Below are 16,945 nucleotides of genomic sequence, written 5' to 3'. Positions count from 1 at the left end.
TCTCCCACAAAATTGGTGAACCCCGGACGTGATAGGAAAAAAGGGAGTTTTTGCCTTCCCGGACAGACGGCTTGGGCTCCCCCGCACGGACCTGGCCCCTCCGCGCTGGGGTGGAGGAGAGAGGACAGAGGTGAGTGAAAATACATTTTTTACTGCTCTGTCTTCGGCTCTCTCTGCTTGTGAGCGATGAATCTGCCGCCTGTGTAATTTGAATTGGGAAGAGCGTTGTTTGTGATTGATTGACGGACGGGAGTGGTCGTTCCTTTGGCTTGACATCTATTGGTATTTTTCTACGTAGAAAAATAAGTTGTCTTAAAAATATCAAAAGATTTGGAATGATATTTGCTTCCTCCACAGTTGGGCACACATGACAACTTAAAGAAGTGATTGGTTACTCCCAGCCGCTTTTATCGGATGTCCCGTCAAATATGACGTTAGAAGCGACGGCGTATAAGAAATGAATCGGACCAGTACGGGTCTTTGCTGAAGTTTTTCTAATATACATAACTTTTTAGAATCAAAGAGATCATTTCTGAAAGAATTGATCTTATAAATGTTCGGTTGGTCGGAGTCTTTAGGGCGCGGCCCTGTTAATGTAAGCGCTTGAAAAAAGAATAAGGCAGTTCTCGGATCATTCCATGCGTGGAACTCCGATGAAAATGTGGCCTTAACAGAGTTGACTGCAGTCTGTTTTTGGTTGAGTACTCCAGGTTTAGGCAAACGAGGTTAAAGCCTCCTATCAAATTTGAAGCAAAGAGGCCTTGCTGGTGCACGTGAAGTATAAATGTTTATTTTTAACTTTTTTTTTTTTTTTTTTTTTTTTTTTTTGCTCTGGGTCCCATAAAAATCCCATAGTTACGTGTCCAGGAACTCATCCAAGCCAAGCACACAAACTGAAGATGACTAACCCTATTAACCTTGTTTAAGTTACTCAATAAATAAATAAACAAAATACATTACAATGAAGCTTTGATAGATAAGGTAGCACAGGCGGCCGGTTAGTTTAGTTTATACTATCATAACATTAGATTCTAACATCCATTTCGTTTTTAATCCTGCGTATCAATATTATTAGCAAGATAATTTACATATGTTGTTTGTTGTTTGTATTATGATGTTTTGTTATTATATCATGCTTATGTACTCTTTTATATGACAAGTGCTGGATGTCATTGCGAGTAGCATGGCTGACTTCCAATTGATGCCGTCGGTCAGGTGACCGATGATAACGGCGGATGCTCAGAGGTATAAGAGGTCCATGAAAGACTTTTTCCCCGAGAATGACACATAAATAAGTGATAATTATCGGGGTTTTTTCACTTTCATATTGATTGGATGTAAGTTATTGCAAAAGCAATGACTGTTTTGCATACGTGCACACTCTCTCTGTCTCTCTCTGACTCTCTCTGTCTCTCTGTCTCTTTCTGACTCTCTCTCTGTCTCTCTGTCTCTCTCTCTCTCCTCTATTATTGGAAATATGTTATTGATTGTAATCTGCACTTATTACATGACATTTTATATCAGCACTTGTGTAGACACCATGATTACATTAGTATGTTATCCATTGGTTGTGTAAGAAATTAGACTTTTTTACATGTTTGTTATTATCACAGCTAGACTTTATCAGTGTGGAGTCAGATTTTCAATATAGAGGTCTTCTAGATATGTCACGCTATAACGTGCCAAGGGAGGATTTATGGGAGTTAGGGTCATTTTGACCTTTTTTCCCTGGCTCTCGCCGATGGAAGTAAGAGGAAACATCTGTTTAATTGGACGGTTCCAAAATATGTCAAGTAGCGGAATTAATCGCTCTGTTGTTGTACTTTTCGTGATAAACACTTCCCAGAATTTAAGCCCTGTTGCCAATTGACGTCAATAGCGTGTAACGCACACACACCAATGGAGACACACAGACATTTGTGTTTAACGCACACACATTATGAGCCTTTAAAGTGACGACCATTGTATTTGAATGTCAGAATTCGCTCCGGAAACCCGTTTTGTACGTTTCTAGGCATAATAAAGACGAATTCTCGTTGTTAAGACAAAGGAACGCCATTTTCTCTGAGTCTTTCTTTCTTTTTATAAGGTTAATAGTTAAGTAATTCTCCCACAGCCACGCCCAATAAGGTGTCTACGTATATGATGTCTATGGTTTTCTCTAGGGATGCACCGATGCCGATACTGGTATCGGCATCTGGCCCGATACCACGTGTTTGTACTCGTACTTGTATCCGTAAATGTGTTCCGATACTATAGGACCGGATACTATCATACTTTTCTCTTTAACAGAAAGCATTAGTTTGCGATCAGATACTAGACGAAGAAGAAGACAAAACAGCGAAGAAGAACGCAGAAGAAGAAGAAGACAAAACAGCGAAGAAGAACGCAGTGTGACGTCAAGAGCATAGAGAAGGAGGAGGGAGCAAACACAAAAAGGGTGAAGGAGTTAGCCATGTCCGCTATTTGGAAATATTTTCAAGTTAACGAGGACGACAAAAGTAAGGCTGTTTGCAAAATATGTCAATCAAAGTTATCAAGAGGAGGAACAAACCCTAACAGTTACAACACAAGTAACCTGATAAAACATCTTAAAACGCAACACGACGCAGAACACAAGGAGTTCTCTCATGGCGGTGGGAAACTGCAACAACCAACATTGCCGCAAACGCTGAAGAAGCGGGAGAAGATGTCCAGAGACAGTCCACACGCAATGAAGATAACAGAAGCTCTTACCCAATACATTGCCCTCGATGACCAGCCATTATCCGTCGTTGAAAATATTGGATTCCGACGTCTTCTGAGTGTGCTGGAGCCGAGGTATGAAATTCCTAGTCGGCAATACATCACTGACCGGGAGCTGCCGAAACTATACGACTTTGTGAAGAGACACATCCAAAGCCTTTTGCAAGACGTTTCAGCGATAAGCTTGACAACTGATATCTGGACGAGCAGCGTTAGCCCGGTGTCACTCATTAGCCTAACTGCGCAATGGGTTGACAAAGATTTCACCCTGCAGAGGGCTGTCTTGCATGCAAAACATTTTCGGGGATCACACACTAGCTTAGCCATCGCGGATGTGTTTGATGAGATGCTCCGGAAGTGGGGCGTTCCCAAAACTTTGATTCATGTTGTGCTACGTGATAATGCTAAAAACATGATAAAAGCCATGACGGATGCCGGACTTCAGAGCCTTCCATGTTTCGCGCACACACTCCAGCTGGTGGTTAACGAGGGGCTTCTGGTCCAGAGGAGTGTGACTGATGCTGTCGCTATTGGTCGGAAAATCGTAAGACATTTTAAACACTCCACATTAGCTTACTCCCGGCTGGAAGATATTCAGCTGCAGCTCAACCAACCAACAAAAAGATTGCAACAGGATGTACAGACCCGCTGGAACAGCACATTTTACATGTTACAGTCTCTCATTGAGCAGAAGCGCGCTCTTGGAATATATGGATCTGAACACGAGCTTCCAGAGAATCTCGCCGCTCACCAGTGGGCACTTTTGGAAAAAACTGTTGTTGTTCTGGCTCCGTTTGAAGAGCTTACAAGAAAAGTAAGCTGCTCTGATGCATTGGCATCAGATGTGATCCCTGCTGTGACTGTGCTTCTGAGAATCCTGAACAGAGAAACTGAAGAAGATCAGGGTATCAAAACAATGAAGTCGACCTTAGCTGCAGCTGTGAAGAGGCGCTTCACTGACATGGAGAAGATCCCCCTCTACTGCATTGCAACTCTACTGGATCCAAGATAAAACTCTGCCCTTTTCTGTTTAGCATATTAGAATATGATCAAAACAGAACCAATTAAGCTAAAACGTAATTAAACATTTATTTAGAATAATGCAGTTACACTTATGGCATTTAACATACACGATAAGCTTACCTTACGTTACATGATATGATTTACCATTTTTCACCTACAATTTAAAGACTAGCCTATCCATAAAAAGCAAATGTATTTTTTTTCTGTTGTAGGTACAAAGATCGTTTTTTCTCAAACGTCAACATTGCCATAGATGCCAAAGAAATGCTGAAGGTGGAGTTGCAGAGTGTGAATACAGGAGAGCCAAAGGAGAATCTGGAAGAGCCACCTGCCAGAAGGCTTCGTATGACACAAGCTAGCAGCAGTCTGGACAGAGTGTTTGAGGAGATAACAGAAGAACAAAAGTCGTCTTCACAAAGCCATGCCACCCCAGTGGGTGCTGCCATTCAGTTAGAGACCTACCTTGGAGAGACTACAATTCCTCGAGAAGAAAACCCACTGCAGTTCTGGGGTGTTAATAAAATGCGGTTTCCTGCTTTGGCTAAAATATCCCAGAGGTACCTCTCAGCTCCATGTACCAGTGTAGAAAGTGAGAGACTTTTTAGCTCAGTTTCACACATCATAAATGAAGATCGAAACAGATTAAGTGCAGCAAATGCAGAGATGTTGCTTTTCCTCAAGAAAAACTTGCCTCTCACGTTCTTAAAATAGGTTCCGACCTAAAAGACAAGCTTTACAAGAAGCATAATGTAATTTATCAGTTGCTCATTCAAAGTTTGTTTTCATAGTTATATATTCAATTTGCATATAGGTAAAAACTGTGACAAGGCTGTTAAAACTATTCAGTAAATGTTAAAATCTATGTTTAACAGTGTTGGTTAGACTAAAAGTGGTGTTCTATGTCTTAAAATATAACAAGAGGACAGATCTATACAATTAAAATACACCAAGTGTATTTCTGTTTGAGCCAAATGAAAATAAAAAAAATTCAAATAAATTCTGAGGAGTTAATGGCACTTTATAGTACTCGTATCGGTACTCGGTATCGGCAAGTACTGAAGTTGAAGTACTTGTAATCGTACTTGGTTTGAAGAAATCTGGTATCGGCACATCCCTAGTTTTCTCCCCAATGTTAACTTAGTCGGATTTTTTGTAACTGTGGAAAAACAAATTAATATTACAGTTGATGGGGAAAATGGTACATGATTCTTTTCCCGCAAACCGTTTATAATTAATATCTGCATAGATTTTAATTTCATGTTTTCTTTGTACCTCCAGAAACTTTTTTAGACTTTTTTTTAAAAAAAATACACACTCCTGTCCAACTTTCTTGTCAAAAAGACAAGGCCATTTTTATGTGATTTACTCCTCCACTAATCCTAGGTGGAAAGTAGGTCCCCCGTGCTGTGCTGGTGGACTTGGAGCTGGGCACTATGGACTCTGTGAGGTCTGGTGGGTTTGGGCAGGTGTTTAGACCTGACAATTTTGTTTTTGGTGAGTATATTACTGTAAGCATTTTATTTTGAATAAAAAGTTAAAACTCGATTGATCACTCAATATAACACGTTCTGAGAAAGTAAACTTCTCTGTGGTCATTTCCACATGTGTCACGAAAATATTAGCTTTATATTATTATGTCTGCTGAAACCAAAAATCTACCTTCCTGAGTTCATCACAGCTGTCTGCTGGGTCGTCTTTTTTCTCTTTCTTTTTTGGTAGCCAGATCCGCATGAATAGATCATATAGAGCGGATTTCACGTTTGATCAAATGAACACTGAATAAAGGTACAGCCAAAATTATCAGATTTAATAAGATTTTAATTCAACCAAGAACCATATAGAGATATTAACCATATTAAGAAAACGAGATATGGCGCTTTTAAAAATAGAACAATGTATTAGGAGTTTAACAAAATCAATTTCATTTTATTAGAATGTGATGTTTATAAATATTTAGACTTCACAAAGCTGGAGGTTAAAAGTTTTATTGATTTCAAACACTCTCCTGATGCAGGGGATCCAAATTCTGCCGGGGATAAGTCGTTTGGCACAACAACACCTGTGGCAGCAGGGCTTTATGATATCACAGTAAATTGGGCCAAAGTCTGGGCTATTTCTGCCCCGCGATGGACTGGCAACCTGTCCAGGTTGTACCCCGCCTCTCGCCCATTAACAGCTGGAGATCTGCACCGGCACCCCTCGCAACCCCAATAGGGATAAGCGTGTCGGAAAATGGATGGATGGATGAACTGGGCTATTTATTTTTCGTCGCCATCAAGATCTCTGCCAACCGGCACCAGAAAATGCTATTATTGGGCTTTTTTCTTCTGGAAACAGATGCATACAAACATCTTACGGGCGCAGCCATGATGAACCGGTTGAACTCGCTCAGCTGACAATACAGCGATCTGATTTGCTGAGAAGCAAAACTCAAATCACGTGACATCTTGGACCGGAGCGCTACATTTTAGACTTTTTATTGGCTATAACTTATTAATGTGCAGGTGAAAACGTGGGAACATTGGTGTTTTGAGATCACTGCTATGTGAAGCAAATGATCCAAGTGGAAGAAAGTTTCCCCCTGACAGTTCATACGAAAGTTCTTGTCCTACAGATTCTGGCCCACGGACTATAAAGGCCACTACACAGAAAGAGCTGAGCTAGTGGACTCGGTTCTGGATGTGGTGAGAAAAGAGGCTGAGAGCTGCGACTGTCTGCAGGGTTTCCAGCTCACCTATTCCCTTGGAGGAGGCACAGGCTCCGGCATGGGCACACTCCTTATCAGAAAGATCTGAGAGGAGTACCCAGACCACGGATATGTTCGGATATAATGCTCGGCCTAATAGCTGCTTTCTCCTAATGTTAAACTAGATTCCATAGTCATGGTTTCCTTGTGTTTTCCTGTTTTCACCCTAATAGGTGTCGGGCACTGTGGTGGAGCCCTATAATGCCACCCTCTCTGTCCACCAGCTGGTTGAGAACACTGATGAGACCTTCTGCATTGACAACGAGGCTCTGTACAACATCTGCTTCCGTACATTAAAACTGCCCACACCCACCTACGGTGATCTAAACCACCTGGTTTCATCCACCATGAGCGGCGTAACCACCTGTCTGCGCTTCCCTGGTCAACTGAACGCTGTTCTGAGGAAACTTGCTGTTAACATGCTGCCATTCCCCAGATTGCACTTCTCTATGCCGGGCTTTGCCCCACTGACGAGCCGAAGCAGCCAGCATTCCAGGTAGCGGTGGCTCCCAAATTCACCTTTTTTTATATTGTTAACACGTGCTCAAAAAATCTTAATTTCATCTCAATATCTGTCTTTTCAAGGGCTCTGACTGTTCCTGAACTCACCAGGCACATGTTTGATGCCAAAAACACGATGGCCGGATGTCGAGGAAAAGAAGTAGATCAGCAGATGCTGAATGTGCAGAACAAGAACAGCAGCTACTTCATTGACTGGATCCCAAACAACGTGAAGGCGGCAGTCTGTAACATCCCACCGCAGGCCACCGCATATATATGTCTAATTGTATAGACATATATATATATATATATATATGTGTGTGTGTGTCTTAATGAATTTTTTTATTATATTATTATTTAAATTAGCCTATTTTGTTGGGAATAACTCGTTTGGCACGACACCAGCACCAAACATTAGCAAGTGTAGTGACTGGTCCATGAAAACAAAAAATCTCAAGATTTGAAGGTGAACAAACTAGAAGTGAATGTAACTCAAATAGTCACTTGATGAAGCGTGGGCTTCTGGTTGACGCAGTACAGAAATTCCAAAAACACGTCAAAATGGAGTTCTGTGTACAGTATTCACACGAAAAATTATTTATTTATAAGAAATCTTCTTCTACGCTTCATTTTAAGAAAAAATTTATTTCGGGCCGAAGGTTTTACTTAGGAGAGTAAATTGAGTGACAAATGCAGATTATTTTGATAAATTACCTTCAAGTGCTTCCAGAGGAATGCCCTGCAAAACTAGCAGCTCCCTCATCTAAAACGGAGCCTTTAAGCTCATCAGAAACTGGTCCGATTTTCTTGTCACAGACTGAACATCATGTTATTAAATTTAAGTGTTGGGTCAATAAAAAGTAGATGGCGTTAGAACCCTTGAGATTGAATAATAATCCAGCATAGCAGCAAGTTTGAAATCTTTATTTAATACTTACGAACAAACAAGAAAAAACAGCAACTGTTAAAAAGGAACAGCTGCACTTTTAGCGGAAAAATTGCTGCTTAGGTCTTCGTCACCCTCTAATGCAAACTCTCCCTATTCTTCAGCGGTGGCCTCCTGGTAGTACCTACACAATGCCCCGGCACACCAATGTGTCTCACTGTGCTCTACTCACCAGTGGAGAAAAGATTAATTTATAATTCATTTTATTTTTAGGGTTCCAAGCCCGCATAGCAGGTAGAACCCTATTGTTTTTCGTCCGTTTTTGCATTATTAGTGTGAATGCAATAGGCATTTGCAATTATTGAGATCCTGTTTCTCTTTATTTATTAGTGTGAATGCAGTAATAAAGAATGCTTTCAGCTACTTTGCTAATTTAGCTTACTGCATGGTATAAAAATGGTATAAAGAGTGAATATATTATCAATATATAAGATAAAAGACTATTGCCAACAATATACAGATTTAATAAATGTGTCATCAGTAAATAAATCAATAAATACATCATAAATAACTTCAATCTTCCACATATCACAAAACCATCTAGTGGGAACAAATAAATAAAGTCAATAAAACTATAATATATATATATATATGATTTGTGTGATTTCGGTTATTTTGTTCCCCTCTAGCCTAATCTTTACATACATTTTTTTCACATTTCAGCAGTTCCTCAAAGGGAGCCCACATTTCATTTGAAATTGTAGCTGTTTCCCCGTCTTCAAAAAGCACACGGAAACTCCTCTTTTTATCCCCTGCATGACTCCAATAATCAAGGTCTAGCTTTGCATTTCTTATTTGGTCTGTGAAAAAAGAGAACAGAACAATATTAGGTCCACACATAAACATTAAAACACCATGTTGAAATTGACATTAAACAAATTTTTCCCTTAGCTTAGTCCCTAAAGTTTTCCAAAATTAGTACATTTTAGGATAACCCTTCCTTATTCTCCCACTATGGGCAAATATGGGTGTGACAGTGGAAAACAGACAGTTACACACAATTATTAGCAATGCCTAAACGAAAAGAAGACACTAGTCAAATTTAAATTGAGTTTTAAAGAAACACCAACAATAGCATGAAATATTTTAATTCAAAAGTGGAGCTTTTGCATTTTTTTATGTGCAACCAGCCCTTTTACTGACTATTTGATACCAAGCTGTCCTCATGTAGAAATAAGTTTGACACCCTTGCAACCGTAAGAAGTGCCTTGACTTGTGCAACCTCTTGTGGTTTTTTCATAAGAGCTGCTACTTACATTTTTGTGCTATAACCTGATTGGCCTAGAGCCTGCTATACATTGGTAGGCGGAGACTACCAAGTCTCGCTATACCCAATCAGGTCAAACAGTTTTGATGGATGTCCCTCTCTTCCCCAAGATGGATTCAGTGGGAGAAGACCCAGATTTGATAATATCCATAATGTACAGTGATATTTGAAATGTAAAGAATTCCTGGATCAATCTGTGCATTCTGTCTCTGCTCTTCTTCTTCTATAACCCCAGTGGGTCGAGGCAGATGACTGTTCACACTCAGCCTGGTTCTGCTGGAGATTTTCCTCCCTGCTAAAAGGGAGTTTTCATCCTTGCTCGGTGTGAGGGATTGCTGCAAAACCATTGACAATGCAGACGACTGTCCACTGTGGCTCTACGCTGTTCATGAGGACTCGATGAGTCGGATCCTCTGGATCAGCTTCAGAAGTGTCCTGCTAACGCTGCTTTTGCACGCTTTGAAACTTACTTAGCAGAGCATGTGTTTCATCATTACGTCATGTTGTGATCACAGGTAGAGGGGGACAGCCGAATAACTGAATCCATTTTATTACTGTCATATATATAATAAATGCCTAGTCCTACAACGGGCTTATAAAACACAGTTAAAACCAAACATGTTTTGCACACATCAGGTACAGCCAACAGAATCACTATCTACTGTATCTAACAGTTCTGTCATTTCTTCCAGGCTTCACAAATAAATACGGCCTTCTTATAAACATTAAAATGAAACAGCAATTTAATTTTGTCATAGTCACTACTCCAGAACAACTCAGGCATTTGTGTCAGCATTTCATCCATCAACCCGTCATCATGTAGAGGACAATAATAAATTAAATGTATTCATTTGAAGTTTGCGTTCAAAATGAATGCGCCTTAGGTCACAATATGATGATTTTGCATTGCATTCTGGACATTTTATACTCGGCTCAGGTCACGGAGGATTCACAGATGGATCCTGGATGAGTTAGCCAAATGGAGGATGTCAGTCCTTGAGGACGTAAGGAATTAAATCCATTGGAGCACCACTTGGTGCGGCTTTGATGTCATGGAAAGATTTGGAGTGGTCAAGAGTTGAATCAACCATCAGCCATGTGAAAGCAGATGGCTGAACAAGATCCTCCACAATTCATGAAACTTTTTCAAATTGTTTTCCAAATAATAAAACTATGATATTAATACATTTATTACAAAATACCTGGATCTTTGTTAATGCTGTGCTTTGGAGTTGGGCTCCATAGGTGGTGGTTGAAGCCTTTACATGGCTTATGGAAAGTGTGTCCCCCACAGCCATAGCCACCACTGCCGCTTCCCGCCAAAGGCTCAGTGGGATGATATGCTGGTCCTACAAAGTGGGACAATAACATGTACAGGATTCTAAGGCATTAATATTAACACACGTTGAATAATTCCTACCCTTTTTAAAATGGTACATTTACTGTATAAGAAAGGTAATAAATCATAACTATTATAGCATTGATGCATCAAAGAATGGATAAAAATGGAACAATGGAACAAAAGATGTAACTTAGATTGATTTCAAGGCTACTGTTGCAGCAACTTCAGGAAACTAAAAAAGTTGCTGAGAGGCTGAGGTCGGGCCGTTCCTTGTCTGATGCGCTCGTTGACAAAAAAGGAGGAATCCGCTGAGATCCAATAATGCTGATGTGAACTTTATATATATGGAAATTGGGCCTAGAAGTGCGCAGCAAGATGAAATTAATAAAGAGCTTGCTCACACATTGGAATTAGTCGAGCACAATGATTGGCGTGTGGGACTACCAATAGTTCAAGGGATACCCCAGGAAGTCAAAGCAAAGAAAGGTCCACAATGTATATGTAACAGACATTTACCTGTTTGATTCTCACAATTTTCAGTGGTATCTTCTGCCTCATTGATCCCACACTCTTGATTGCAGATAACTAAAGAAACATAGATGTATACATATATTTACGCTGAAAGACACACTATGTATCTGTGAAACACACACACACATATATATATACACACACAACAATATCTGGGCATACCTCAACCACCTCACCCTCCACAGTCATGAGGGTGGTTGTTCCAAGACTGCCACTCAGCGGTGTTGGTGCGGAGGGGGCTTCCAGCAGTGCCTTCTCTCTATCTAATAGCTGGTCCTCAATTTTCAGAGCTGACGCTCGAAAGAACTGGGTCCTGCTTGTAATTATGTTACAAGCAGGACCCAGTTAGATGAAAGGGTGGGCCCTGACCCTTAGCTCGTGGCCTTACTCTACGTAGGATGAGCCTTCTTTCACCCTCCCAGCAAGTCCCTCATAGAGGATGACTGTACTAACTGAATGGCCGTCACTGATTGCGGCTATTTTGTTAGCCTTAACAACGCCTGGTGTTGCAGTGTTTTCGGTAAAGCTCCATGACAAGACCTTGGGCCTGTCTTGGAGCTTCAGAACTGCAACGTGGGGGGGGGGGGGGGGGGGGGGGGGTGACTGTTCAGAAGCTTTGCAAGAGCCATTCTAGGAGACAAGACAAAAAAAGCAATTCAAACTGTTTAATTCAAACTGTTTAAAGTTTAAAGTTCTACATGATTTAGATTTTTTTTAAAACATGTAAAATGAATGTGTCTTAAAACCAGTGGTACATTTAAAGTAATAGTAAGCAATATTGATACTTTGTGGTTACAATCAGAACAGCACAGATACAATGCCTTTCACATTGACCAGCTATTTACTCTACGCTACGTTGCTGCTGTGAATCTTCAGTCAATTTATACTTCAACGTAGGGCTGGACGATAATTTAATAACAATATATACCGATCGATAGATGTGTGGCGCGATAGGAAGAAAAAGGTCGCTAAAACGATATAGACAGTTTTCCTTCCTTCCTTTCAGCCTATCATATTAGTTGATGCTACAGTCACTACTTCCTTTCGACCAATCGTAATCACGGACCCAGGCGCGCCGTCACAAAGTGCCGCCCTCTTAAACCACAACACAGAGCACATGAATATGTCGCAGCAAGTAGCGGTGGAGGGAACGGTCCCAAAACGGGGTTTTACTAGTTCACCAGCCTGACAGAAATAAACTAGTGATTTGTAAAACTTGCAAGGAACCGGTAAAAACAAAGTCTGGTAACGCAACCAACTTGTTTCATTGCGTAAGCCGCTCACACCCGCAGCAGCGCGAGCTGTGTCAGCCCCGCGCTGCTGCGGGTCTTCGTAGGAATCTTCTGGAAGTTCTTCCAAAACAAAGCAGGTATAGCAGCTAAACTGGGCTCCCTTCGTTGTGATAAAATGACAAAGCGTCCAAGCGGCGTAAGGACATCACGCATGCAGTAAAATGCTTTATAGTGATGGATATGCTGCTGTTGTCTGCAGTTGAAAAACCTGGCTTGCCACTCTTGATCTAACAGTGTTCCCTAAATTGTGCAACTACTGCAAGGAATCAGTGCAAAATGAGCTGCAATCTGAGGTCCACGCCACAACCTCGGACCTCAGCCCTGCGTCAGCCTCTCAATTATGAAACCTGAGAAGTAACTAGTGTACTATTCCCACCTAAATAGGCTATTTTATTTATTTATTTGTTATATTTATTTTGGTCACTTTAGTTTATTTTTTGTCAGTATTTAATAACATAACTCAAGTCTCTTAAGTTATTTTTCTTTAAAAAAAATTCTGTTATGGTTAAAAAAGTTGGTTAAATAAAGATTTCATTGGAATTCTGTGTTTGTGTTCTTTAATAAAATTAAATCATTTAGCAATATCATAAAATGTCCAGGCAGAGCGGCACATAAAATATGGTTTTAAATATTTTCAATAATTATCGATATCGATCAATATGATTTTTTTTTTTTTTTAAATCGATAAGCTTTTTTTCTATATCGTTCAGCTCTACTTCAATGGGATTCATGTACAATGTTGTGTTCTGTTCTACTTCTGCTTTTCTTATTAGCTTTCATGTTTACAGGGTGCTGCTCTTTTGTCAAAATAAAATACCCAATTTTGCAGTCTGTTTTGGTAACTCCATATGATTGGCTAAGGTTTGTATAATTGATGTGATCTAAGGTGACCAGATTTCTAAAATCAAATCTGGGGACATTTCTTGCTCGTGGATAAAAAATCAATACATCTAATCAAGATGAAATTAGGAAACGGGGACAGTAATGGTTTCATTTATTTTTACATGTTTATTAATATTTAAACAATAAAAATCAAGTGTAAAAGACAGGAATGTGCCTCTCCAGACCTTTAGTGCATCCTTATGGAGACAAATTTCTGCCAAAACGTTGCACACAAAAAAAAGTTTTGCACACAAATAAAACTTGTTTGCACACAAAAAAATATGTTTCACACAAAAAAATTGTTTTGCAAACTGTTCGCCAACCTTGCACTCAAAATATCATTTATAAGTTTTCCTCGAGCACAAAACGGTCTCTGCTCGCACAAAACAGCCTCTGCTCGAGTACGAAACAATCCCACTACCGCTGCGGTAAATTTGTGCCAAAAGTCACGTGATGCATTGAGTTGTTGTTGTTGTTCAGACTTCCCGACAGCAGGGGGCGCACCCGAAAGAAACTGAAACGCGCCGGTTTGGCTGAAGAAGAAAAACGTGATATCACAGCTAACAGCATTAGCACCCCACAGGTAACTTTCAAAGCTTTCCCGGTGAAAAAGTAATAGCTCACTATGGTGATAGATCATGTAAGATTTCAGTTAAAGGCCCTGCTGTGTTACAGTAAGGGACCATGTTACTTTTTAGAGCAAATAACATGAAAGTTTGCCTTAGGTTGAACGCCATGCTGAAACAACTTTTGCTTTGTAATGCAGCCACTGTGGTTGGCTTCTGCTTTTACTGTGCTGTGTCAAATAAATAGTACCTGAGTGGATACCCAGATAAATGCATTGTTAACAGATTATCATGTGGTTTTTGTGTTGTTTTCAAATGACTGTCTATTGTTCTTATTGGTGTAAATCTAAATTGGTGTTTGGATTTGGTAATTTATCCTAAAACTGTCAAACCAATGCATGTATGCTTATGTGCAAAACGAATTCTTAATGAATTTAAAATAATTGCAACGAGTGGATATTGATTATATGAAAATTGGTAAGGAAATTAATTAAAAATTGCATTTTCTAACATAAATATGAATGTTACAAGTAAAGCATATAGCAGCAGATCTAGATCATATCTCACTACCTTTCTAACTCCTTAATTTCTTCAAAGTAAAAATGAGGTCATCTGTGCCCAATTGCAAATATGTGTTGTGCACTTAATAAAATTGGTTTGGCCATGGCAAAAAACCACAGCTGGAATTAGCCACATGAGCAGATATTTTCTTGAAAAGTTTGTTTTCATCGAAGTGGTGATTTATTTTTTTCTTTAACAGTATTATCCTTTACATAACAATAACACATATCTGTTTTCCAGCACCCACTGATGAGGTGAAGGCCATCAAAGTTCTGGGCTGGATGGAAGGCTCCTACATAAACTCTGGGTGTCTACCAGGTCGACTTCCATCACGAGACTACCAAGACTTGAACAATTCAGGATTTGATGGAATCTTTAAACACACGAGGAGTTGGGCTTGTTAAAAAATAACTTACCGTAATATGTAACCGTTTTAGTTCCCAGTATTAACTACTTTGATCAGTAACTGTTGCAGCATGTCCTTCATAGCTCTTAGTGGAGCCGTTTAGGCTAAAAAAAAAAAAGTTAGGGAAAAAAAGGCCAGGTTTGAGATTGTTCTAAATTTCCTGACAGTCTTACATGCAGAAATTGTTTTTCATAGTCCTGTTTTTGGCTTCATCCATTTCATCAGCCAGTTTTTTTTAATACAGCCCGTTTTATTGTTAATACATGGATTGTTTACTGGGAAAAAACCTGGAGAATTAATGGAGTTCTTTCAGTCTTAATTTCAACAATAAAAGCAATCCTTGTGAAAAAGGTGTATTCACTTTGATTAATATTGGTAAGAATTGGAAATGAGTTTATCAAAGGGTATGTTTATTATGCAATGTGGAAAATAAAGGACTGTTTAATTGTCTCACAATGTTTGCATCCTCAGTTTTAGTAAAAAAAGGAGTCATGTGCCCCTTTTTTTCAATAACCTCAGCATTTTCAAAAGGTTTATACAGTACCTTACACATTTACTATCACAATCCTAGCAATTCTACATTTTTATTCAGTGAATACACTAACTTAGTTACATTTTCCTGGCTAGATTTTATTGTTCGGGGCTCAACACATTGCCAGTTTCAGGAATAGTGACCCCACAGTGTGGGTCATCCAGCAGTCCACTGTCAATATGAGGCAGGCAGAGTCCCTGCAAGAAAGATGGAGATATATAGAGAATAAAAAAGAGGCCATGATTCTGTTGCTACAACTTACTGAATATAATTTAATTCATGGAGCTAAGGATTGAAAAAAAGACTCCAAAATCCATTAATTATTTTAATAATAAACACATTTCAAAGAAAACAGTTTCAATGCCACCTCTCTGATGTTTTCGATGTTTTGTTGTATTGGAATGATCAGATAAATTCATTTCTGGTTTGAAATATACGCATTAATGTGAGAAACTGTATAATAGCACGCACAAAAAAAATCCATCTTACCTCTGTGATTTCTGGTTCTACTACACCATGCTGGATGCTTCCCATCTCCCATAACTGACTGAGTGTCAGATTCCTCTCAGTTCTGAGTGAATGGTCATCTCAGCCACTGCTGATGGTGTGAAAACTTAGTTGTAGTCTTGGGATAAATAAATAGTGACAACAGAAGTTATCTAACATGTTTGACAGCTCAAGCAAACTGTTGTCCTCTCCTGAGTGCAGCACATTGTTGTGTATGTTTGTTCCTGCGCACCACACGTCTCTCCAAACACGTTGAATTCTGAAAGGAGAGTTAAATCATGGTTTAAATACGTTATTTTTCAAAAGTCCGTTACACAGCATTTTTAGATCAGAGATAAAACTAAACAGGGCCTTTAACTGAAATCTTACATGATCTATCACCATAGTGAGCTATTACTTTTTCACCGGGAAAGCTTTGAAAGTTACCTGTGGGGTGCTAATGCTGTTAGCTGTGATATCACGTTTTTCTTCTTCAGCCAAACCGGCGCGTTTCAGTTTCTTTCGGGTGCGCCCCCTGCTGTCGGGAAGTCTGAACAACAACAACAACTCAATGCATCACGTGACTTTTGGCACAAATTTACCGCAGCGGTAGTGGGATTGTTTCGTACTCGAGCAGAGGCTGTTTTGTGCGAGCAGAGACCGTTTTGTGCTCGAGGAAAACTTATAAATGATATTTTGAGTGCAAGGTTGGCGAACAGTTTGCAAAACAATTTTTTTGTGTGAAACATATCTTTTTGTGTGCAAACAAGTTTTACTTGTGTGCAAAACTTTTTTTTGTGTGCAACGTTTTGGCAGAAATTTGTCTCCATACATCCTAAGATTAATAAAATCAATAAATAGTGTTATTAATAGAAACTAGAACTGTGTCTCTGGGTTGGGGCAAAGTGGTGGGAGTGGGAGTGGAGGGGTCCAGAGTGGTTAGCAGGGTTTTTCAATTTTGTGGGGCTCAAAGAGCTCTGCCACCTCCTAAGGGGAGAGTGACATGAGGAAAAGAAAAACCAGTAAATACAAACATTTAGCCTGTGGCTCTCTGTGAACACAGAGTTCCCCCAAATTTCAAAAAAGTGCAACAAATACTTATTCTGTTCACGTCTACAT

At 39.7% G+C, this 16,945-nt stretch overlaps 1 protein-coding gene, 1 long non-coding RNA gene and 1 pseudogene across 3 annotated transcripts; 2 read left to right on the top strand and 1 right to left on the bottom strand.

Annotated features, from left to right (window-relative positions):
• Positions 1–7,307, top strand: part of LOC105916361 — an 83,635-nt pseudogene extending 76,328 nt beyond the window's left edge.
• On the top strand, positions 2,811–4,746 carry LOC118562920 (zinc finger BED domain-containing protein 4-like). The gene is made up of 3 exons (XM_036136169.1): positions 2,811–2,965; positions 2,996–3,753; positions 3,981–4,746. The coding sequence occupies exons 2-3, from the start codon at positions 3,092–3,094 to the stop codon at positions 4,477–4,479; spliced, it is 1,161 nt and encodes a 386-aa protein (XP_035992062.1). The 5' UTR covers positions 2,811–2,965; positions 2,996–3,091; the 3' UTR covers positions 4,480–4,746.
• An 8,071-nt stretch (positions 7,308–15,378) lies between the features above and the next one.
• LOC118562919 lies at positions 15,379–16,315 on the bottom strand. Of its 2 annotated transcripts, XR_004930887.1 has the most exons (3): positions 16,274–16,315; positions 15,830–16,106; positions 15,379–15,537 (listed from the first exon to the last, which is right to left on the bottom strand). It is a non-coding gene; the product is annotated as an uncharacterized LOC118562919 (long non-coding RNA). The 2 variants fall into 2 exon arrangements; XR_004930886.1 differs by lacking the exon at positions 16,274–16,315 and having other exon boundaries at positions 15,830–16,191.
• Between the last annotated feature and the right edge of the window lie 630 nt (positions 16,316–16,945).

The sequence above is a fragment of the Fundulus heteroclitus genome, chromosome 4 (genome assembly GCF_011125445.2).
Source record: "Fundulus heteroclitus isolate FHET01 chromosome 4, MU-UCD_Fhet_4.1, whole genome shotgun sequence".
In the NCBI taxonomy this organism is placed as follows: domain Eukaryota; kingdom Metazoa; phylum Chordata; class Actinopteri; order Cyprinodontiformes; family Fundulidae; genus Fundulus; species Fundulus heteroclitus.
This window is presented reverse-complemented; position numbering and strand designations above follow the sequence as displayed.